Source organism: Sceloporus undulatus, chromosome 6 (genome assembly GCF_019175285.1).
Source record: "Sceloporus undulatus isolate JIND9_A2432 ecotype Alabama chromosome 6, SceUnd_v1.1, whole genome shotgun sequence".
Taxonomy (NCBI): Eukaryota; Metazoa; Chordata; class Lepidosauria; order Squamata; family Phrynosomatidae; genus Sceloporus; species Sceloporus undulatus.
This window is the reverse complement of record NC_056527.1, coordinates 161,833,322-161,859,316: the sequence shown is the minus strand read 5'-3', so window position 1 is coordinate 161,859,316 and position 25,995 is coordinate 161,833,322. Positions and strand designations below refer to the sequence as shown.

The 25,995-nt window shown below is 40.1% G+C and overlaps 1 protein-coding gene across 6 annotated transcripts in view; it reads left to right on the top strand.

Annotated features, from left to right (window-relative positions):
• The window catches only part of ARNT2 (aryl hydrocarbon receptor nuclear translocator 2), a 106,918-nt gene that overhangs the window by 68,221 nt on the left and 12,702 nt on the right, over nucleotides 1–25,995 (top strand). For all 6 annotated transcript variants that reach the window (XM_042476912.1, XM_042476911.1, XM_042476909.1 and 3 more), the window contains 6 exons: nucleotides 972–1,048; nucleotides 6,146–6,280; nucleotides 8,997–9,071; nucleotides 14,445–14,596; nucleotides 21,483–21,555; nucleotides 22,031–22,154. In XM_042476912.1, the coding sequence (XP_042332846.1) occupies nucleotides 972–1,048; nucleotides 6,146–6,280; nucleotides 8,997–9,071; nucleotides 14,445–14,596; nucleotides 21,483–21,555; nucleotides 22,031–22,154 (636 nt within the window). The remainder of the gene's footprint in view (nucleotides 1–971; nucleotides 1,049–6,145; nucleotides 6,281–8,996; nucleotides 9,072–14,444; nucleotides 14,597–21,482; nucleotides 21,556–22,030; nucleotides 22,155–25,995) is intronic.

Below are 25,995 nucleotides of genomic sequence, written 5' to 3'. Positions count from 1 at the left end.
GCAATTCTCTCAGGTCTTGGGTCCACCTTCCTGGAGATACCAGGGACAAAACCCTGATGTTTAGAGCAAGGCTGAGGAACTATTGACCCACTAGGTGTTTTGAGATGCTCTCTGCTTTGAGTCCCATTTGGGAGAAAAGTGGGATACAAATCAAATAAATAAAATACTGCAACTCTCTTAACCATTGGTTATGCTGGCTGAACGTCTGTGAGATCCTGGCAATGGGCTGCAGGACAAAAACATGTGACATACTCCTAGTGGCTGTCCAGATGTGAACTTGGAATGAAGAAAATTAAATATTTGTGTAGTTGAATAATTAGGCCGTGGACATAGAGGTGGTCCTCTTCTTTATGCAATAATATATATTACTCCATTCATCTGTAAATGTAATAAGCCAGCCCAATTGCCTGTGTCTTCCACACTGCTCTTGCCTAGACTCCTGCCTCCTAATCCTGAACAGATAGCATCACTGAATCTAAGTTCAAATATCCTCTCAGGTATAAGTTTACTGGGGGTAAAAGGTAAAGGTAGTCCCTTGACATGAATGTCTAATCACAACTGACTGTAGGGAGCAGTGCTCATCTCCGTTATCATGCTGAAGAGCCAACATTGTCCAAGGACTACTGTGATGTTCGTGTGGCCAGCATGACTACACTGGACACTGTTACCTTCCCACTGAAGTGGTACTTGTTAACCCACTTGCATATGCATGCTTTTGAAATGCTTGGTTAGCAGAAGCTGGGACTCAGGCCTAAACTGCCAACCCTCTGATCTTCCGATCATCAGTATTGGTGTCTTAACCATTAAGCCACCTCATCCCATTTACTGGGGACATGAGAGTAGTGTGGTTGTGAGAGAAAATAGCAGTGGGAACCCATAGATAAATGTGTAAATTGCTCCTTAAAAGGAATACAAGGGAACTATGACATTTTTTATATAAAGCTCTTCCTTTTTCATTTTTGTGTTTTTAGGAATGACTATACCGGAAGAAGATGCTGAGGTGGGACAGGGCAGCAAATATTGTCTGGTGGCGATAGGAAGACTCCAGGTAAAGATAATACTGTATTTTTGAAGCTTCAGTAAATTAATGCTGTGAATTGTTGAATTTCATTTAAATTCCCAATTATGATTAGGCATCAGAAGCTAATGAAATGCCATCCCTTCATCCCAAGTGAAAGAAGAGATGGGCCCAGCTGCTCCATCATGCCAAGGCCCAGCAGTTGATGAAAGGTCCTTCTTTCACCTCCAACTGCCACTGCTTTGGCTTCAGAGGGAGAGAAGAACTAGCAGTATCTGCTGGACTTAAATCTTCTCCTCCACTGCCATCCACTTTTCCTTTTGTGTCATGTTTAATTTAGATTGCATTCTTGAGGCAATTTCTAATCTACGCTGGGAGGTTTTCTGGCTGAAGAAGGGGTTATACATACACTAAACAAATAAAGATTGTTATAGAAAGCAAACAATGCCCAGTACAAACTGGCTAATATCTTGTTGGTAAATTTTTTGGGAGAGGGATACACATTGCATAGCAGCAACATAAGTTTACCAATGATTGTGGAAAATTGGGGATTTTGGCCAGTAGTGGCTCTTTGGGTCGTGTGAGGCAGCTTTCTACACATTTACTGGATGTTGTTGTTGATATATGCCTTCAAGTTGTTTCTGATTAAAGCAAACATAAGTTTACCAATGTTTGTGGGGAATTTGGAATTTCAGCCAGTTGTGGCTCTTGGGGTTGGGGGGGGCAGCTTTCTACACATTTACTGGATATTCTTGTTGATGTGTGCCTTCAAGTTGTTTCTGATTAAAGTGAACCTATCAGTTTTTTCACTGCAAGATTTGTTTTTCATTGCTTTCCTCTGAGGATGAGAGAATTATCTACCCAAGTTCACCCAGTAGGTTTTCATGGCTGAACAGGGATGAAACCTGTGAGACCTTGGTCTCCCAGCATCCTAGTTCAACACTCAAAACCACTACACCATCATGGCTGTGGTTTTATCAGATTCAGATGTTGTCTGTGTTCCATTGAACATGTCCTGCTGCCCCCTCAGCTAATCTCCTATCCTTAAATGTGGTGTGGGACTCTGTTCCCTTTTCAATGTTTTAAGTGTATGTTTACAATACATGTACATGTTAAAACCTACAGTGTGTGGTTCAGGTTTTAGTCCCCATGATTTTGGGGAGGCCAACTTCCTTGTTCATCTTTGCATTGCAGTCATAATCCTGATTAAATTCAAAGCTTAAAAAGTCCCAAGGAGAGTGGAGATGTGGACCAAGAAGTTTCTTTTGCAGATGACAACAGCTGCCAAAATAAACTATTATCTAGAAATAGGTCTTGTTGCATATGGAGCAATCAAACATGTCTTACATAAGGAATGCTGTGAGTGACTGAAGAGGTCATAGCATACACTGGGAGATGGGTCGATTTAATCATAAAGAAGTTGCCAGGGGATGGGGAGAGCATATATTATGGGCTATTTTTCCTTCTAGGAAGTAAATCATCCAGCTGGAAGCCAGTGACCTTCTTACTCCTCAGATTGGCATCCTGACACTCTTGCTGTTCAGGGGACAATGTTAACGAAAAGAAAGAAACATCATACGTGCTGTTTGTGCCTGAGAAACTGATCTGGCACTGTGGGGTGTGGAGGAGAGGTCATAGAAAAGAGATCTTGCTTGCAGCCTGGACAAGAATTCACAGATTTTCTCATAAAGTCTCCACTGTTGTCATTATTCCCTCCATTTGCCAGGATCCATCTCACTGCAGCCAAGAGTTAGGTGCATTGATCTTAAATCAGAGCTCAGAAAGTTAACCCTGGGCATGCTGGCTGGGGATTCTGGGAGTCATATCCCCCCCCAAAAAAAAAAACTTTTCAGAGTTCTGTCTTAAAGTATTAGAATATACAGCATCGTTTAAGTACTTTGCTCAAAAATCATTGTTCATTTTCTGTAAAGTATACAAAGCCCCGAAGTTTTCTGTTTCATTTACAATCTGCAAATTTTTTTCTTTCCCTCTTCTTTTGGAGATGCCACAGAAAGAGATAAATTCATCTATCCATCTGCAGTTTTAAATGAAATACGATTCTCAGCAATGTCAAAACTCGACATTGTACCTTGTCTGAAACCATGATTTTATCCTGGCTAGCTTATGCTGACTGCAGGTAAAAGAGAATTTTGTCTTTTCTTTGGCATCGTTTTCCTTTGCTTTGTCTTTTCCATCCATGGTTACATGACCCTTGAATTATCCACTGATCATATCAAAATCCATAATTTTGGCCCCAAACCCTGCTCTCAATTTATACATGAGGTTGACTTATTGTCAGATATACTGTATTCAGTATTCTTCTTGCATGTTTAAAAGAGTGCAAAGGGGGAATCGAACATAAGAGCTCATCCTGGCTCATTCATATAGCACAGGAATGGACAACTGGGGCAAGGGGTTTTTCCCCCACATATGCCATTACAAGCTGCACCTACTTGTTCCATCCCAATGTGTACATATATCACCCAAAATAATGTTCAAGGGTGACACAGGGTACCTTCCAATATATTTCTGAATATGAAGGTGTTGCAATTTGCAGCCATTTGGGGGTGTTTTAGCAAGGTTTTTAGCAAAATCACCGGAAGTCCATGCAAAACAATTATAAATTTGGGGAGCTGAAGACTGGCAGAAGGCTATGGGATCCATGGAAATGGGGCTTGGGCCCATAGAGCTCACTTTTATCGCCTCCGAAATGTCAGTCGGGTGTATTGATACTAGTGTCATGCTATAGTTTAGGAAAATAATTATTGCGCAGATTCCCCACCATCCCCCCCCCAAAAAAAACCAGTAGCTTCACAGATTGACTGATTAACACAGAAGTTAATCCTTCACTTTAACAAAACAATTATTTTAGGTTTTTGGAATTCTTTTAGAAGATGGGTGGCTCTCTCACTCCCAGAAAGAATAAGACAGAAGTCATCAGCCGAAGGATTAAAACTGAAGGAAATGCATCACTTAGCTTTGTGCTGTTTTGTTGTTCTAAGATGCCTGCTGTCTTAGCATTTTTAAAGCATGAGAACACAGAAGAGAAAAAAATAGTGAGAGGATGGATGGATGAAATGTGGCTGGGGGTGAATTCTGTGCTCAGCAGGAATCCCTTAGGTAATTATAGCCTTTTCATTATGTCAGGCCATTTAAAGCAGGAGGCTTTCCCCATCCCTTTATTAGCATGTGTAGAAGTCATTGGAGTCTTGTAGAGTAAGGAGTAGTGACTTCTTCAGTTTTCCTTTAATTTGTACAAATTATATTTTCTTGTTCTTATATACTTATTGGTATATAGTAAATGCAATGAACCCATTTGTACTCTTTTAATACATTTATTGTTAATGTAGAGCTGGACGCTTGAGTAATTAAGTTAAATGTTTACTTCACCATCACCACCATTTCCTCCTCTCTTGGCTTCTTCTTCTCCCCCTTTCTCATTCTGCTTCCCACCCCCACCACACCCCTGCTTCAGTAGCTCACATAGGTGGAAAGGTTTGGTAAGGTTGGAGCTATTAGCTTGGAGCTAAAAGTTTCAAGTAGCTAAATCCATGCCCTCCCTCATTTCTTCTCAGAAGTAAGTTTCACTGAACTCTGTGAAATTTAACTCACTAGTTATAGGATTGCTACTTCCATTTCTGATGTGTAAAACACATGTAAGATAAAATGAATGAGTGCAAGAATAACTTTATTTCATTAATATTACAATGCAAAATTACACAAATTAATTAATTAATTAATAGTAAAGATTTGTACAAAATAGCAGGCTTGCTAAATACCTGAAACGAACAAATTGTTTCTTATAGTGGGACCTTGATATTTGTGGGGATCCATTCCAGACCCTCTGCCCCATGGATTCCAAAATCTGCAGGACCTCAAGTCCCATTGTCCCTACACTGCCATTAGGGACAATGGGACTTCAGATGACGTCCTGTTGTCCTTAGTAGCAGTGCGGCTACATATTACTTGCCACCACTGGGAACACGCATGCCACTGGACTGTTTCTAATGGCTCAGCCATGCGTACATGCCACCATTGGGGACAATGGAGGTTTGTCATCTGCCGATGCTTAAATCCTTGGATGGCAATCTGAAACATCACTCCTTTAACAAACAAGGGTTTTGATGAGTTAAGTGAATGGGGGAGGTGGAAAGAAGAGAAAAGCAATGCAAATCTGTGACAAAACTCAATTGAGATCCCATGCCTTTCCCAAATTTATAGTTTCTAGATATGATGGACTCCCACCATCCCAAGATAATTTGTATTTTGAGGTTTGAGGCCATATGGAAAAAAAGTAGCTACCTTGGGAGAAATAACTTTAAAATGGCAAAAAGAGCACTTTTGATGGATCCAATAACAACATGAGTCCCTAGGGGTTAAAAATGACAACCTCCCAGCCATTCTCTGTGAATCCTATGGCTTGTTCCGCTGGCAGGTTAAAATGTTCTTATGCAGGCAGGCTTTTAAAACAGAAAGTTTGAAAAGAATGGGCAGGGGTGTTGTATTGTTTTAAGGTGTTTTAAACCTTAAAACAATACAACACCCCTGCCCATTCTTTTATCTTTTTAAACTGTAATTTATTCTTTTAATGAGCAATCTATTTTAATATTTTAATAATTTAATCCTATTTTAAATTCTATGTATCGCTTTTATCTGTTTTTAATTATACTGTTCTTTTAGTATTTTATATTGTACAGTACTGTTCTTTTAATTGTATTTTTAAAAATATTTTGATCTGCTCTAGGGTCAGTTTTGGGAAAAGAGCAGGATAATTACTACTACTACTACTACTACTACTACTACTACAATAACCAAGTGATTCCATTTATGGCAATAGATTAGTCTCCCAATCTCTAATGTTTCACATTAATGCATTAATTTTCAAACCTAGCATTCCAAGCTGATTCATATTGATATAGTTTTATATTTGTTTAAAACAGATCCTTCTACATGCTGCTTGGGTGAATGATAGTGCAGGGCAAAACCAACTGGAGCAGTACAATTGCCCACTCTTTCTTTAGAAAGTGGAAGACTTCCCAATAGATTTTGCTATTATAAAGACAGTGTTGATGTGTTGATTTTCCACCCCATTTCTTATTGCTGAGCATCCCTAATTCTTTTTTTCAGGTGACCAGTTCTCCAGTGTGCATGGACATGAATGGCATGTCGGTCCCCACAGAATTCTTATCTAGGCACAACTCAGATGGAATCATCACCTTTGTTGACCCAAGATGCATCAGTGTTATTGGCTACCAACCTCAGGTTTGTTCTTTTTTACAGAAGGTGGAATGTTTGGGAGTTCATCTCCCATCTCTTTCTTTAAGGAAGGATCATGGTCAGAAACAAGAAAATATTATTCCAGAGATACATAGTGGAAAATGAGAGGTGGGGACACAATTCTACCACTAAATTATGCTACATATCTACTCAGAAATAATTTCTGTGAAGATAAACGGCATCTGATTCCAAGTATATGTGTATACTTATGGCCACTTGGGCACCTCCAGAGGTTTAAAGCAATGGCTGAAATCATACATAACAATTTTATATCCTCTCACAGCCCTGCAGATGTCATGCCCAAAGATAGACCTCTTCTGCTGGCCTTTACCAATGGGGAAAGATGGGAGGGAGGGCAGAGGCAATTCAGACCATGGAGAAGTTGGGCTTAGCTAAGGGCCCAAATAGGCAGGCCAAAATAAAGGTGCTTCGGGTCACTTTGGAGGTATGCTGTTTAAAAGACACACACATCTGAAGAGGCCAGAAGCTGCGTCAAAGCTGTGCTCCAGTCCTTAGAACTGGAGCGTGGCTTTGGTGCGATTTCTGGCCTCTGTGGACACACACATCATTTAAACAGCATACCTCCAAAGTGACCCAAAGCAGCTTTATTTTGGCCTGTCTGTTCGGGCCTTAAGTCAGGCTGGGAAGGGAGAAATTAAAGTGTGCTCTCAGATTGACCTCACTTGCCTTTTCCTTCCCTTGGGAGCCCAGAGCAGCCACATCTTCATGGTTGGAATAACCATCCCCGCCTGTAAGCAACAGCAGCAGGAGGCCTTTCCACAGTTTGACAGCTGCTGTGCTGGGAGTTTTTTGGACAGAGCCCAAGGGTAAGGTAATAGGTTTCTGCTTTCCATCCAAAAGGCAGCTCACGAATGTGTGAACCACTTACATTTGCAGGCATGTAAGTCACTATCATAGGGTTGCCAGAGTAAAAATTGGAGAAAGCTCCTGTACCTTTAGTTGCTGTGTAAAAAAGGGCATTTCAGCAGATGTGGATCATCAGCAATCACCTGCCAAACTTCCTTCTTCTTTGCAATTGCTAAAGGTACAGGTGCCCTGTCAGGCTTTCATTCTGGCAACTCTGCACTAACAAGATGAAAGCCTATATTAGCTTCCAGGTTTAAGGTCCTGATCCTAATTCAGGTTACTGAGAAACAGATTTCGGTGCAGCTTATTTGCTTCTGTGATGTTATTCTCTATCGTATTTTTGAGGTTGGAAGTAGCTACAGAAACACAAACCCTGGCCTGAGTGTGTGTTGTATATGTCATTTTTTAAAATGGCCATACCAGTTTCAAGAGCAATTTGGAAACTGTGATAATTAGGTTTGTTAAGGAAAATAAGAGAGAGGACCTGTTGAAAAAGCATTGGTAGGGACCAGTTTGGGCAGTTGAGAATCAAAGGGACAGAAGCATGGAGCAAGGCTGCCTTTACTTTTGCTCTGGCAAATGAGTTGCTCAGATATGAAATATAGATTGTACTGTTTTATACTACCAGGTAAGCCTTTACTACTCTTTCACATCAAATAAATCTGGTTGCTCTAAAGAGCTGCTGTTCCAGCTGTGAACCATAATGTTATTGTCTACAATGGTTAATGGACATTTGGTTTCGGTCTGCATCATTGGACTAGATCCATGCAGCCCCTGTGCAGTGTTTTATCCACACATAAACCTCTGGTGGGCCCAGGAACTGTATCTACATTGTAAGATGGTACACTAATCTTCCCCAACCTGCTATCCTTCATATGTCCAAGACCACAGCTCCCATCAGCCCCAACCAACATGGCTAATGGCTGATAATGAAGTAGTACAAGGTGTTGGTTTTTACCTTTAAAGCCCTACGTGGCTTGGGCCCGGGTTACTTGTGGGAACGCCTCTCCCTACACAATCCGCCCCACATTCTTAGAATAACAGGAAAGAATGTACAGTTGGTCCTCGCCTTACGCGGGGGATCCGTTCTGGATCCCGCCGTGTGAGGCGAATTCTGCCTATGCTCGAGCCCCATTGGAAACAATGGGGCTTGTGCATGGCGGCGCGCAGGGCGCAACGGGCTCACGCGCCCATTCAAATGAATGGGATGCGCCACCCCTTCCGCCCCGTGCGGCTTGAGCGCGTATGCTCAAGCCGCGTATGGCGCGCCTGTGTATGGCGCATGTGCACTGTATTAGAACATGTTCCAGCTAAGCTCATATCAACTTCTCAAAGAGCTTTTACATTGTCTGCTCCAAAACTATGGAATAACCTCCTGGAAGAGATCTGTCTTATTACCTCCTTAGACTCTTTTAAGAGGGCACTTAAGAGAGATCTCTTCCGGCGAGCTTATCCACCCGACCTGTTGTAATATCATCACTATATCACTGGATAAATTGTTGCATTACCACTCGATGGACTTAGCTTTATATTAACTGTACTATTTTATTGATGCATTCTTAAAATGTATTTTAAATGTATTTTATTCTGATGGTTGAAATCCCACCTCAATCCATTCAGGAGAGGCGGGAAATATAAATAAACCATTATTATAGTCTCCAATCTCTATAGAAAGCGCCATATTGTCGAAAGTGTTGTACGCATATTGAAGTTTACCAAAACTGGTTCTCTGATGCCTTGCAGCATTTGGCAAGTGTTTTATTTTAGGTTTGTTTTGTTGTGTTTTGTGTACTTCTTCACCACCTTTCTTCTCTTTTTGTGGATGACTTATTAGGATCTTTTGGGGAAAGACATTTTAGAATTCTGCCATCCAGAAGATCAAAGCCATTTGAGGGAGAGCTTCCAACAGGTAATGCTCTGCTTATTTATTCAGGTTTATTGCATTCACCCTTCTGCCTTCAGCCCCTTCTTATGTATTTTAATGTAATGGCTGTTGAATTATGCAGTTGAACTATGAGGGGATGCTGAAAAGTTTTTAGCCTAACCCACTTCTCAAAATCTGAGCATAATTTTGTCACTGTAGTTTGTTCTTTTGTATTGTAAACTGCCAATTTGCAGGATCGTTGCTCTAATTTCTGAATTTTTTCAGTTCATTGATAGAACCATGCCAACAAAAAGTATGGAATTTTCAATTGCTGAACTCCAGGCTGTCATGAAGTTCATGTTCCTGCAGAAGAAAACTCCAAAGAAAATCCATGAGTATGATGCAAACATTGAGTAACAAGTGCCCACCATAAGCAACGTTGAAGAAATAGTTTGTCAACTTTCAGCACAGAGATTTTGAGAATGAAAATGTAGTAGGGTCTGGGAAGCCATCAACAGAGTCAACTCCTGAAATTCTTGAACATGTTCACTATTTGATTTGGACAGATCGATGAATATCAACTAAAATAATTGCTGAGACACTAGAGATATCCCAGGAATATAATTCATGAGCAGTTGGCTTTGAGAAGCTGTCAGCCAAGTGGGTGCTGAAATGATTGAATGTTGGCCAGAAACGAAATTGAGTGGATACTTCCAATGTGATTTTGCAGCCTTTTGAGTAATCTGGTGATTTTTTTTTGGGGGGGGGGGGGGGGGAAGTCACTATTGTTGATAAAACATGGTTCCATCACTATGATTGGGAGACCAAAAAAATGGTCCTTTAAGTGGTGGCACTTGGGTTCTTCATTGTTGCAGAAATTCAAGACTCAGATGTCAGCAAGAAACGTCATGGCCACAGTTTTGGGGATAAGGATATTTTGATGACTATCTTTGGAAGGGCGAAACAGTTAATGCAGAATATTACTCTAACTTGCTGTGCCGACTAAAGGAAGCATTGAAGGAAAAATTGTGAGGGAAGCAACAGAAAGATGTTTTGCAAGACAATGCACCTGCTCTCAGAGCTGCAAGGTGGTAGATGTTCTGAAGAATTTGAGGTTTGAATGCATAGACCATCTACCTAATCACCAGATCTTGCTCCATTTGACTAATTCTTGTTTCCACACTTAAAACAGAATTTAAAAAGAAGGAAATGTTCAAATAATTTGATGTGATATTCAGAGCAGTGACCAGACATCAGAATTTATTTATTTAGTTTTATTTGGGAGGGTTAAAGAAACTTGAGAAAGGATGTGCCAAGTGTATCGAACTTTGGAGTGAGTGTATGGAATAGCATGTAAGTTTCATGACTGCAGGTCATTCCCTTCTTGGTAAGGCCGAGAACTTTTCAGCACCCGCTCATATAACATGTTGATAAATATATGGATACAACCTCCAAGACTTTTATATTTTAATGATTATTTTTGTTGTTATGTAGCAGTCAGCTATTATATACCAAACATTAACATTAATAATATTCATTGGAAGATAACATCCTAATGTTGCTTCACACTTCTTTACTTTAACAGCAAGAACAGCACAAGAAATACAACAGCACTAGACCTTGCACATTCATTCCCATCATTCTATGTAAAATACACTTTTATAAATTCCCCGTCATTAGACAAAACAACAGTGTAAGGCTGTACAGAGTTGAAATAAAAATCTTAGAGTGCAACAGTAAAATAAACAAAAATCAAGGTTTGCCAGAGATATCAATCAGAATATGCTAAAGCGGTTTGAGGCAACAGGGAGGTAGATGTCCCTCTAGAACAGGAGTGGGAATTTTGTGTCCCTCTTTGTGTTGAAGTATTGCAACTCCCAGCACAGCTTACAGAATGGCCAGTGGTAAAAAGTGCTGTGGCACTTTTTACCACAGCACTGTGCACTTCCCACTTCTGCTATAGATAGTTGCATCACTTTCTTGCTGCCATGGAGAAGATCTTGTTCCATATTGACACTTACTATTCTTCAGACTGTTAAAACAAAAGCAAGATTTTCAGATACACACAATGTTGGCTTAACTGTCATCAATGAATTCAAGGTGTTTTTTCCTGCCCGTTTCTGCCAGGCTATATATATTTATGTTATCAGTTAATTGCTTTGGAAAATACCACCCATACTAAAAATAATATTTTCCAAATTGTTTACTTAAAATCACCAAGAATAAATGTATTATTCCTGCATGCTTTGGCTCTGGATGCAAATAACTGAAATATAACATAGAGCATACAGCAGAAACAGACCAACATATGGAAGCAATTCCAATTCTAGCTTTGGGTTTCCAGAGTACCATCAGAATTCTTGTCATTGCAGGACAAATTAATTCCAGTTTGGCCAAGTAGTTTTGCATGTGACCAAGAACACCTTCCAGGCGCCCTTCTTGCCAGATTTAGCAGTGAGTCATATTGCTCATGACTGGAATTAAAACCTGATTAATTTACTAGTAGAAATTCTGATAGCTAATTTGCTAAGGTTATATATGAAATCTGAAAAATCTTCTGAGTTTGTTCCCTTAAATATTTTGCTTGCATATTAAGGATATGTATTGGGAAAAAGGAGATATGATAAATTTCGTGAAGGTGGGATTTTCCAAACAGTTATTTCATACTTAAATCCAAGCTAAGTACTTTAGTCTTAGATCAAAAACACACTGCTGAAATAATCCAGTTTGACACCACTTTAACTGCCCTGGCTCAGTGCTAGGGAATCTTGGGAACTGTAGCTTTGTGAGACATTTAGCCTTCTCTGTCAGAGAGCTCTGGTGCCACAATTCCTTGGATTCCCTAGCACTGAGCCAGGCAATTAAAGCAGTCTCAAATTGGATTTCTTATGCATTGTGTTTTGGATCTTATCATCATCCTTGTTCATGTTGCTGACCAGTTGGCTTTTTCACAGGGTGCAAGCCTATATCTTGACAGTCAGCATGGTATAGTGGTTTGAATGTTGGACTAGAATTTTGGGAGACCAGGGTTCAAATCCCCACTCAGCCACTGAAACTTACTGGGTGGCCTTGGGCAGGTCACACTCTCTCAGCCTTTGAGAAGGGCATTCTGAAAAAATATTGGCAAGGAAACTCCATGATAGATTTCTTCATCTTAAGGTTGCCATATGTTGAAAATGACTTGAAGGTGCATGATGACGACAACAAGTCTATTATTGTCCTCAGTCTGATTATTGAAACGTCTACTGTTCCTATTGCTCATCATTATTGGCTTTTTCAGATTGTTGACCAGTTTGCCCTTTTACTCAGTACTGGGTATTGCCCATACTGTTGTGTTGCTTCTGGGAGGCCTATATACATCATGCAGAGAGTATAGAGAGAGATCTTGTAGCACCTTTGAGACTATCTAAAGAAAGAAGCTGACAGCATGAGCTTTTGTAGACTTAAGTCTACTTTCTCAGATGCATCTAGTAGAGTGGTAAGCCAAGGACAGACTTATATATGCCCTAGGTGTGTGAGAATGTCAGTGTCAACCATGCAGAGAGTGTTGTCTTCCACTTTAACTATCATAGCAACATCCTGGGGAATCCTGAAGTTTGTAGTTGTGTTGTGCACTAGAGTCCTCTGGATGAGAATTCTATGTAGCCCTTCCCCTAGACTTCCAATCCTAGGATCCCATGAAATGCTGTCATGGTAGATAAAGTGGAATATAGTGCTATAACTATGCAGTGCCAGTGGGGCCCCAGTCTAGTGTTGGGCAGTGAGATGATGATGATGATGATGATGATGATGATCCTGCCTCTCCCTACAGATCGAGACAGGTTACAGAAATACAATTAATACAATAAAATACATAGTAAAAGCAAATCTATACACTGCACTCTTTTTAAAATCCCCCATCCTGCAGATTCCTGAACTCTTTTGTTGTACTGGAGATACTTGTCTGTAATAAATCTGACTTTTTTGCTTCCCAAAATAAGTGGCAGGGATCCAGTGGCTCCCTATTCTTCATCATAAGCACTGCTTTTTCCCCTGGCTGTTGTCATGGCTGTAATATCTGTGATTTATTATTCCAGCAGCCGTGTAAGATAAAATTGAGATTCTGTCATCAAAAAACCTGCTAATTGATGCATTATTCCGAGAGTGATGGGTGTGTGATAGACCATTTTTGAATTGCTAACCTTGTAAGGCAAACCCTTCCAGGGAAGGGTTTTGCAGTGTTTGGCCAATTGCCAGCATCTGTTACAAAGTTTTCACTTCCTGGAGGAGATAAAGTCGTTCATTGGGGTGGGAAAAATTAGGTTTGGACAAAACACTTGGAGGCCAAGAACAACAAACAGATTTTTATATCAAGGTTGGAATGGCTGGCTGTCTAATATCCATTAGGAAACTCTTCAGCTGGTCATTTACACACAAGTTCTGTTTCATTTATGATCCCTTTTTGGGGTGTGGCAATAGAAAGTTGTTGTTGAAAGGATGTGTCTCATCTGACTGAAGTCAGGGCTTTATCTCAAATAAAACATTCCCTCTTGGTTCTTTTTTCATCATGACTCTGGATTTCTTAGAACTGTAAAATCTTTTGCTTCTCCTGGTGGCACTTCAGATTCCAATTCACTAGTTGCAGAGCCTGGAAGCAACTCATTATGGTGGCAGGGAGACAAAAAAAAGCTACTAATCATTAATTCCATTTCCCAATAACCAAGGTATAACTAAATTGTTGCTATTATAACTTAGGGAGGGCCACTGAGTTCTTTTTGTTGCATAACTATTTTATAGTTCATTTTGTAGCGTAGTGGTTTGAGTGTTGGACTATGACTCTTGGGTCCAGGGTTGGGATCATCGCTCAGGCATGGAAACCCACTAGGTGACTTTGAGCAGGTCACACTCTCACAGACTCAGAAGGTAGGAATGCAACCTACCTTCTGCATTCTTGCCTTCTTACAGTTCCTAAACTGTAACATGCACTTGGAATGCTTTTTTAAAACAAAGCAGGGGTGGATGCTTTTTTGATGATGCCCATCATATCACATTACCAGCTAGTCTGGCTCAGGCTGTAGAAGTTGTTCATAGTGTTGTTGTGTGCTTATAATATAGTACTGTGCAGGTATTCATTCTTATATTTGTGCTTATACAATAATATAATATACAATAATATGAGTTCTGCATTTCAATTATATCCATTTTTTTCCAGTTCTTGTTCTAGTCTGTAGAATAAGTGAGGGACTGCTGTATAGTAAATGCTCTAGCCCCCTTTTTTTGGTCCTGTAGAACTGTTTGTTGTCTTGCTTGTATTTTAGATCCCCCTGTAACCACTTTTGGATAATACCCTATAAGTGGAACATCCACCGCTGAGATATACCGAATTCATCATCAGAACGCGCAGTTTTCTCACCTTGACTTTTCCAATGGCTTCTACAGGTTGTGAAACTGAAAGGCCAGGTGCTGTCTGTGATGTATCGTTTCCGTATCAAGAACCGGGAATGGATGTTAATCAGGACGAGCAGCTTCACTTTTCAGAATCCTTATTCAGATGAGATTGAGTACATCATATGCACCAACACGAATGTAAAGTACGTGTTTTGAAACTTCCCAAGTGCCTTCCTCAATAAGACATCTCTGTTTAATATATCCTTGTTTCCTTTTGCATTCTGTTTTTTTTTTAAACAAACGTACACTATCTGCAGTAGGCATCAGTTGATGTATTTCAAGCCATTTTCCATGTTGCATGAAATTAAATCCCAGCACATTACTGAGTGTACACTTGAGAGGAAATCCTATGATTCCTGGTTTTCTGCTTGGATGACTAGAGTCCTTCTGGGCTGGTTAACTGCAGTATCCCTTCCTGCTCCTGTTGGAGGGGAACTGTGGAACAATCAGAGTTCAAGCTAATCAGTCTTTCCATTTGTAAACTTTCCAGAAGTCACAAAGACTAAGATAGCTGTACCCTACTGCCAGGTTCCCTAACTCAGGCCTTGCATCAGGAAGGAAGACAAATAGCCAAATGCCACATAGTCATCTGCCAAAGTGCATACTCTTTGGCTGTAGAAGGTTAGCAACATTAAATTATTATAATCAGAAATTGGAGAACAGTTACTAAGTTTTCCAGGATATGATTGTAATACAGAGGTGTACATACATGTTCTCCAGCACTTTAAAGGCTTAAACTTAGATGCATTAACTTTCATGGACTGCAGCCAGAAGAATACATATTTTAGAACACGCTCAAACACAGAAGAGGGACACAAAATACCATTTACTTTTGCTAAAAACAATTTTTCAGATACTATTGTTAAACTCCTCTGTTTCGCTCTAATGCCCTGCTTCCATTCTCCTTGTCAGCTGAGGCCAAACTGAAGATACAAAATGATCAGGGATTTATCAGTGGTGGTGCCTTCATAACTGAACTTTGTCCTAAGGAAACCTTGTCTGAACTTTTAAAAACCTGGTTGAGATACGTTTAATAGAGCTATCAAGCTGAAGGGATAATTTTCTTTTGCTAAGTTGTTTGGGGGGGGGGGTGTTTTTAATCTTTCACTGTTGTTTCACTGTTTTTAGGCCTGTGTGTGTGAATGTTTGTGTGTGTTTCTTAATGCTGCTTTAACGTTTTGTTATGGTAGTCTGGAAGCCATCTTCAGAGTTTGAATAGATTCCAACGAAGGGTTATAAATCTGACAATAGATAAATATCTGTTCCACATGGGCAAAATGTAGAAGCAAATAATCTTCTGTTTCTGTATTATCCAGAGGTCTTCAAATGCCTGGTGTTTAAATTAGCTAGTGCTCTCTGTTCCCCCCAGTGTTTTCCTTTCAAGGCTGTGAGTAGAGGCCTTGCAGTGCTCTCTGAGAGAACTGAAAGGGTATAGCCTTCCTTGGATCTTGTTGTATTCACTCTCAATGAGGCTATCTAGCAAAACATCCAGTCACATTATCCAAATATGGAGGTTGGCTGCTGCCACATCTCCAGGTCAATGCTCTCTTCTAAGAAATCAATTAAAGGGGATGTGACATTCCTCCTTTTTTAGAGAGATGCTGGCAGTGCAGCTGCAGAAATATAAATATCAGAAGGAGCTAGAATGGCCATATAGTGATCATTTCTATATCGTGTTCCATCTTTTTGAGAGCGTTATCTGTAAATACATAAAGGCTATTATGGTTGGTATTTGTATACAATGGTTCTGATCCTACAGGTGGCTATTTTACCATTGGCTCAATTGCTGTGTGATAATGGATGCCACATGGACGAATGGTTTGATTCCTTGCACCCCAGCAGAGCACATTGCTGAGGCTTGCCCTGGGCTCCTTTCTTGAGAATATACTGACATAATCTCCCTATAGGGAAGGTGGACTGTTTAAGGCAGTTCATTGAAGGATTTATCAATGAAGAAAACAAAAATAATGACCGCAGACAATAAACATAATTTTAAAGTAGAAGATGATGACATTGACGTAGTTCAAGATTTTCCATACCTTGGTTAATCAGAGTGGAAACTGCAGTCAAGAAATCAGAGAAGGGCAGTTGTGAAGGAACTAGACAAGATCCTGAAATGTAAAAATATATCACTGAATACCAAAGTCAGGATGGTTCATGCTCTAGTATTCCCCATTACTATGTATGCCTGTGAAGTCTGGACAATGAAGAAAGGAAGAAAATCAACTCATTTGCAATGCTAGAGAAAACTTCTACAGCTACCATAGACTGCTAAAAAAGACAAAAACAAGTGGGTCTTAGAGCAAACCAAGTCTGAACTATCCCTAGAAGCCAAGATGACTAAACTGAGACTGTTGTACTGTTGGATACATAATGAAAAGACAGGACTCACTAAAAAAAAGACAATTATGCTTGGTGAAGCAGAAGGCAGTAGAGAAAAAGGAAGAGTTATCTGTATTACCTTCACAACATGCAGGCCTGTGACTAACATCCTCATTTCCCCCTCCTGTATGATTTTTAACATCTTTGCCTGATGAAGTAGTCAGTGGAGCTTCAAAAGCTTGCAGCATATATTTTATGCATTTTGATTGGTCCAATGAAGGTATCACTCTTTTGTGCATTGTGAATGTTATTGTACTATTCTGTATAGAATGAAATGTTTAAAAACTCTCCAAAACTATCAAAATGGGAAAAAAAATAGTTTTGAAAAACAAAACCAGAGAGCTGTAGGGGTCGCTGCTGATTACGACAGGCCATTATGTTTATTTGATATTTCCTTCTGCTTGCAAGCCATCAGCTTTCCAAATTGGATTTTTGTGTGGAAAGACAACTCACCGTGAAGTTCAAATGTTCACTTATTTTCCTGCAAAAAAGAAAAAAGAAAAAGCAAAAGTAGTTTATCTTGGGCACAGATATCCAAACTGAACTTCCTGGAGAGGCAAAGCATTTAGTGTTTAGCATTTTGTGTTACTTTTTGCTCCAAAGCAAAGTTCAATGTACAATCCCAGCCTTCTCCTTTTCTCTATTAACTTTGTGTGACTTTTAACGGAAGAAAACATGGCCAGTGCAATGGCTTAACATGGTATGCTCTGTTTTGAAGTACTCTGATGTTATATAACCCGTTTGCCCTCCTATTTTGAACCTGCTGAAGTTTCTGAGCTTATACAGATTTTAGAGACATTCTCATATAGAGCATGCCATAATAATCCAACCTCAGAATAATCATAATTTGTAAAAGTTATTTTTTGGATTATAAATGCTAACATTCTCCAGCCAGCATGGCCTCGAGAAGCTGTTTCGGAAGCTTTGGTCCGAACAAACTTCTCCAAGCTCTTCAGATAACTAATCCCCTACATATATCCATGTGGATGCATACTGGGATTACAATATATAGTCAGTGCTCCGTATCCATGGATTCTTTATCCATGGATTCAAGCATCCACAGCTTGAAAATATTTTTAAAAACTTACAAATTTTATAAAGCAAACCTTGATTTTGTCATTTTATATAAGGAACACCATTCTACTATGCCATTGTATTTAATGGGACTTGAACATCCATGGATTTTGGTATCCATGGGGTGTCCTGGAACCAAAGCCCAGTCAATACCAAGGGTCCACTGTATGGTCAATCAACTGGTTAAATCAATAAAGTAGGAGTCTTTGCTGCAGAATTTTGAGCATGACTTTGCTTGTATGGGAAATTAGTGCAATTGCATGTACATATCTAAAAATAAAGTACGTCATCTTCAAAGTTTTTTTAAGCTTCATTTGGTAAATTGAAATGCAAGTTAATAATGGACTGAGATTTCTTTTATCAGTGACACACCTAACAACAACCCAGGGTCTGATGTGGATACTTTTTGTGCTACAACTTCCCAAATCTTTTATCCAGCATGGTTCGTGACATTTCTGATTGTAGATTCTGGGATCCAAATCCAAATTAAGGTTTTCAAGCTCTGCATGGTGATTGGAAATAGTTACTTGTCCGGAAGAAATGTATATGAGCCTGCAGTACAGGTTTCAAATCAGCTCTTTTCTGACATTTCCCTAACAGTGCCTGACACTAGATGCAGATTATATCTGCAATTGGGACAATTTATAGGTGATTTTGAATTGTCTCCATTCCAATTCATTTAATCTCCTCACCCCCTATACTGCATGTGAATATTTCTTTTGAAGTTGGCTCCATTGCTGCTGCATATTTTAATTTATGTCCAAAGTTCTCATAATTGGATTAAGGCTATTGCCTGGAAGGTACCTCTATGCATTCAAATGGCTGTATTTCCTCTCCTTCTTGATGGGCTTCAAATGAGATTTGAGAAATCTCCTAGAAGCTGCTTCTTCAGTGTGCTGAAGCATTTTTCTCTAATGTGCTTCCCTTTAAATTGAAAAGGGAATTTATTGCTGAAATTTCTTGCCATGATTTTGAAGGGGAGAAAATAGGAACCATTGGCCCTTTGATTACAAAAACCTGTCTCCCAAGGTTGTAGCGCCACTCTGGACTTTCCTGGCATATTGATCACACACACACCCATCTGCTGTGCAGTCTTTCCTACTTTTTTGGAACTTATTTTTATGTCTATTTTGTTCCATACAGTGAATATGAGCCAAACATAGCCTGGTGAAAAAAAGAAAACAGTAAAACATAACTTCAGTTATTATTCAGTACACCAAAGTGGAAAACCTTGGAGCCGAGATAATTTTCTGTTAGGCCAGCAAAATCTTACAATGATCTAGAGGGGTTTGGGGATGTATGGTTGACATACTGCAAAATGGGATAGTTACATAAAGTGTCTCCAGGCTTGCATGACTTTTTACAACCTTCACATGTTGTTGGTCAGTGCTTCTCAGGCTATTGGATGTGAGGGACCAGCACTTTTTTCACAGCGTTTCAGGGACCGTTACTAAATTTTTGCCCCTTAGGAACAATTATATCTTTCTTTCCTGGAAACTTGCCAGGGACTGGCCAGTGGTTTAGGAACCAGCGCTAGTCCAGGGACCGCCACTTTGAGCAACACTAGCGGAGGTGAATTTACCCATTAATAAATCATTCCAAAACCTCTGAAATGAAGCTTTCAGAGATATCCACTGAACCTTCCCAGTGGTTCATAAGAAATGTAAAATAATATCTTCTGCAGTATAATCTGTAAATTCTTTGGGGGGGGGAATACAAAATTGCCAGTACTGAAATCTTGGTGAGGTTTTCTTTGGTCATACATATTGCTAATTTCTTTGAAGCATTTGTCCCAAAATGAATCTACCAGAGGACATAACCTCCACATGTGTCGCAATCCTGCCAATATTTGTAATAATTCATTTGAAACTATTTTGAAGATCATCTTTTATACTGATAGCAGTTAAGTGCCAATGAAAATGATCCTTGAAAGTCAGTTCCCTTGCTCAGTTTCACAGAGCCGTCAATAAAACACTTGCTTCAGAGAATTATTTAACCCATTGAGCAGCCCTGCTACCAACCTGTAGACGAAGAAAGGAAAAGAAAGGCCTTACAGTATTATCCGTCTTGAAAAGCCAATTCCACTTGGCTTTCTCCATCAAGAGAACCTATTTTCGTAGTTGCTGCCATCTCCCTATTTAATGAGATTAGAGCAGCTTCCTTCCTGGTGTCTTTCCATTAGCAGTTGTTGCATGCCTTCAAGTCGTTTCCAACTTATGATCACCCTAAGTCAAACCTTTCACAGCATTTTCTGGGCAAGATTTGCTCAGAGGGGCAGTTGTCTTTGCCTTCCTCTCAGGCTGAGAGAGTGCGACCTGTCATTGTTCACCTAGAGGGTTTTCCGTGACAGAGTGGGAATACCAACCCTGGTTTCCGGAGTCCTAGTCCAATACAAAAACCACTACATCACACTGGCTGTCTATTAGCAGACAAACAACCTTTTTATACAAGCAGTGTTTTGACAATCAGTTAATCGGCTGCTGAGAAAAGGGCTTTTAATCAGTATTTTTACAAGTGTTTTAAATTTTCTTTTAAACTCATTTTAGCACAGAACACATAAACCCCACTCTTATTTTAGATTTACCCGGACACAGTTCATGGGTATATAGTTGCACTATAGTATAATGAATCTGCACATATACGCCTTCAAGTCCCCAGTCAGCTTATGATGACTCCATTAATTTTGTAGGGTTTTCTTAGGCAAGGAATACCCAGAGGTGGTTGTGCCAGTTCCTGCCTCTGAAACATAGCTATAGCAGCTGACATTCATTGGCAGTCTCTCTTCCAAGTACTATTCAGAGCTGGCCCTGCTTAACTTCCAAGATCAGACAGGATCTGGTGCCTTTTAAGGTATTTAGGTCTTACATAATGGATATGAGAAAATACTAGTTAGGACTAGAGTTTATAGCAGCCTAGCTATCCATTTGATTACTGAGGATTTGAGCCAGGTTCCAATGAATAATGGTCTAGCAAGACTTGGTTTGTTCCCATGGCAAACTATCGTTGCCTTGTCTTGACTATCCTAAATGCCTTTGTATTTGAATCATCAGTATTATTTGTTTAATTGTGTTAACCTTTTGCCTTTTTGTGTGTACCTGATGTAATCTCTATATAGTTTTAATCTTGTTGAGTTCTAGTCCTGGTTGAGAAGCAGGATATAAGTCAGATAAATAAATAAATTTACTTCTTTTTAACCTATCATCCAGCAAAGCATTTTCATCTGGACCCAGTAAGACTAACAACTTGTGTCTTAGCCTCCTTGTTTCCTTCCCCATCCCTTTTTCCTTTTATATTGCGTCTTTTTAGATTGTAAGCAGAAGGCAGAATCTGTTTGTTTGTTTTTTTACTGTCATGCCACTCCAAGAGCTTTTCCAGTTATAGAGGAGGATACAAATGCTATAAATAAATAAAATTAATATTTATTTTCTTGCTTTAACCAGTGGAGAATATGATCAATGATGAGGGAGGGAATATGGCAGTAGCTGGTCTAGCTAAACACTCTTCCTGTCCTTTAAATATAGCTCTGCAGTCTCAAAGGAACCTGCAGTCATAGTTTCTCATTTGTATTTCCAGGCAACTTCAGCAGCAACAGGCTGAACTTGAAGTACACCAGAGAGATGGACTGTCATCCTATGACTTATCTCAGGTGAGGCATAGCTGACTGGCTATTTTTTGTCTGGATCCTTAAAAAAAATCAGAAAGGAAATAAGAAGACAACTGCTGACTGTTAAAAGTAGTGTATTTTGTACAGAAGCAAGTTACAAGCCCTGATCCCTTCCTTTATGAGATGAACAGGTGGAAGGGAATGAGGTGAAATGACTGACTCTTTGTTTCTAGAACCTAGAGGATATGATTGGTTTTTTGGGGGGAAGAAAATGGGAGGCTTATGGAGGACTTAGAGGGGTACCCCACTGAGTGGGATGGACCTCTGGACATTGCCCATCCCTGCTGTATCCTTTTGGTGGTACTGGATAATGAGAGCTCTAGTCCATCATATCAGGAGGGTCCCAAACTGGGAAATGTTCATTGTAGAAGCAAACCTGGAAGACAGATGCTGTTTACATAGGCAGGTGGAAATGTAGCCATAAAGGGAAATGTGACGCACACTCTCTCTCAAATAGGTGCCCGTTCCAAGTATACAATCAAATGTTCATGAGGGTGGGAAGCCAGTAGAGAAGCCTGATGCCATCTTCACCCAAGAGAGGGATCCAAGATTTGCTGAGATGTTTGCTGGCATAACTACTGGTACGTAAAAGATCTCTGCTCTGTTTTGTTGTTATTGTTATTCTCCTTTATTCTGATGTTAACTGTCTATTACATTGTGAAAAGATGCTTAACCAAACACGTCCTTCCAAAGGCAAATTCACATGATAGAGGAGATATCTATTATCCATTTGAAATCTTAACTCTCCTTATCAATTTAAGTGTGGCATTGCATAACAAACACACATAACAAGCAGGTATTTGGTATTTCCTCTCCTTTTCCCCCCAAAGCAGGCTGACTGCTGTAACCCACAAGCCAGAAAAGTGATGGCATAAGCTGTCAGAATTTTGGTGCCAGACTTTAAACAGTCAGGTTTCTATTTTGAGCTGAGAGAACAGTTCTCAGTTCAATAGAACCAGAGGCAGGTTGTAAGGTTGAGGTCATAAGCAGCATCCAAAAGTCAAGCCGCATGGTTTGAGGCAGGCAGGAGGTCAGGTTCTGGAGGGGCTAGTGTTGTGGAGAAAGAAGTAGGCTTAGGTGCATCCATGCAGCAGAAGTAATCCAGTTTGACACCACTTTAACTACCATGACTCAATGTTATGGAATCCTGGGAGCTGTAGTTTGTTATGGCACCAGAGCTATCTCGCAGAGAAGATTAAGTGTCTCACAAAACTACAATTCCCAGAATTCCATAGTATTGAAACATGGCAGTTAAAGTGGTATCAAACTGGATTGTTTCTGCAGTGCTGATGCAGCCCTGGCCTGACCCCAAAAGGAGGATCCTTTCACACCAGGACAGGTTGCTCAGACTGAAGACCTAGTCCCACATCTTCCTTTTGTAGGCCCTGATGGAGCTGGTCAATGAAGTCCACAACTGAATGGTCCCTCACGGGAGTAAGGCTTGAATAACATCCTGTAGTACCTTTGATGTGTATTGATATCCTTATCCTCCATGGAAATCTTCCATCAAAACATATTTTGTGCTATTTTTAGCAAACATTACCCAAAGGTTGCTACTTTTGTCTCGTACAAATAAGCTTTCATCAGTAAACAACCCTCATTTTTGTAAGGAAAGGGAAGAAAAGGAGTGTTGTCTTTTCTAGTTATTTTTAAAGATCATTTTTAACGTGACATTCTTCTCTGTTTATTGTTCTTAACCTCCCTAGCTGTGGATGAAGTTTTTACATTCATTATGAATTAATCATCTTGCAAGCAGCTCTCAGCTAAGGCAGAAACATCCAACTGTTTGTAACTCACAAGACACAGTGAGATAGTTCCCCTGCTGAGGCTCCTTTTTAGGTACACAGTGATCTTGTTTCCAACAGGGAGAACATTATTTCATCAGCTAGATCTCCCTGAGGTTGGGTATCTCCTGCCTACACTCCCATAGCAAAAATGAGCACACAATGGTATAGGAAGAGGCCATTAGAATCTGGCAGGAAGAAGATTGCGTCACTGGAGTATGAGCTCCACTATCACTGAAAAAGACTAGTATCTACTCATTACTTATTGTATTTACTTATTTATTCATTTAATTATTTAATATCCTGTCTTCTCCTGGTACAGAACCCAGTTAAATGGAGACACCTAGAAGTTAATGTCAAGGAGAGGATAGTTCCTTCAGATAGCCTGGCTTGTTTCAGCTGCAGATAGGAACTTTAATGTAACTGGAAGTGGACTTCCAGCAACTTACACTATCGTTTTTCCTGGTGGTGCTGCCTTCAGTGGATCCCAAGGGGCTGAAATTGACCCCTGGAACCCCAAAGATTGTCTATCTTTTGATTTTATGAAAAGAATTTGGTGACACTTTCCCTTTCAAATGATAACAGTGCTAGTTTCCCTTCATACATCCATAAAAAATATATAGTGGGAGCAGAGAACCTTTGCTCTGTCATATATTACTAAACTTTGTTGTTATGTGCTTTCAAGTTGTTTCTGACTTGTGGCAACCCTAAGGGAACCTGTCACAGGGTTTTCCTGGCAAAATTTGTTCAGAGGAGGTTTGCCCTTGCCTTCCTCTGAGGCTGAGAGACTGTCCCAAGGCAACCCAGTGGGTTCACATGGCTGAGGAGGGATTCGAACCCAGGTCTCCAGAGCTGTAGTCCAATGCTAAGCCCACTACAGAATGATGGGAATTATGGATTATGGGAACTATACCTCCCATAATCCCTCACCAGCAGCCAGGCTGAACAGCTATCCAGAGGGCCAGGGGTCTCCCAACCCGGATGTACAGGCAAAGCTTCATATTACTCTATTATGTTGATTTTGGACTGGGTTTCTCTAGTTCCGTTTGTGTAAACAGTTGGAACTCACACAGAGAAGCCAATCATGGTGGGGACATTCACTCTGCAGCCGTCAAGCACGTATTTTAGCAGGAAAAATATCTCTTATTGCCACAGCTAAATGTTTATAAGCAGCAGGTCTTAAAAGATAGAAATTAGATGTGTGTCTATGCGTGCATGTGCATGCATGTTTTCCTGTACTCACAAACTCTCCAGACTCAAAAATATGGAACTTATCCTCTGTCCTTTGCCCATGTGGAAACAAATAAGATTTGCTAGGGAAACCTGGCTAGGTGGCTTTTCCTTGATGTACAGAATGAGTTACTGACTTGATACTGCAAAGAGAGAATTGAAAACAAGGATCAGATGTATTTGTTCAGTCTTACCTGATCCTTACTTTTCCATATCATGGTGGAATGTCTGCTTTAAATATAGACATATATTATTTACCACTGCTGGAAAGTCTGCATTAAGGACCATCTTTACCAGATTCAATTTTAGGTAAATGTGATGGGGAATAACTTCTAGATAGTATAAAAACTACTTATATTTTATGGGTTCTTTTCTCTCTCCCTCCAAATACTGATATGTAGTCTTCCACATTTTAGAGAATATGTTCCACTTTTAGAGAATCCAAGAATTTCTGATGACATTTATTGATCGGTTACATAAACTTTGGAATAGTCTTAGACAAGGAAAAATGAAACAGATGTGCTAACTGTAGGTTTTGAATATATTTGTTCCATTTCAGGTCCTATTCCTACCTTTTCTCCTGCAGCCTTAAGGTAGTGTACATCAGTTCTTCTCAGGCTGATCTGGACAACTGGTAGTGAATCTTTTTCCAGTATGCCAGGGACTGGCAATGTATTTCTGCCCCTTGACTACCACTGTTTCTTTCTTGACTGGCAGCCAATGGCTTGGGAACCAGCACTGGTCCAGGGGCCACTGCTTTGAGTAGCACCAGTGTACATGCTTTCCTGCATTCTGCTTTATTCACATTAGCCCTGTGGCATAGCTTAGCCCCTGGGCTAAGTGTATGTGCTTCATGTCTGTGTGGGGATTCAAACCTGGATATCTCCAGTGACAAGAGTCTAGTCTCAGGGTGCTTCCAGATGATATGTGATCATGCAACTGCCCTGGCTGATCCTCAAAATTTTAGAAGGTGATCGATCAATATTTTCTACTTGTAACATCCCCCATATTTTTCATCCATTTTTTTTCTTTCTCCAGCAGAAATCTATTAAGGCAGAAAAGAGGGAACTGATCCACAGTAGCTTTGGATTCATAGCATAAAGTTCTCACCCATCTGATGCATCCCCACTCTGTCTTTCTAACAATTGCACTACACAAGGAAGGGTAGTGTATGACCCCTCAAACATTGTCGCTCTGCAACTTTGCCCATCCCTCCTCATTGGATAGGCTGGCTAGGCCTAATGGGGGATGTAGTTCCACAACATCATACAAGTTGCTTGTGCCTGCATTACAGTGACTCTAAAATGTAGCCAGTTTTGCTTTGCCAGCCATTTATTTGTTACCTACCCACATGCTTGACTGCAAATTGGATAGCTGAATTCAGAAGATATGTTTCAGAGAAAATGGT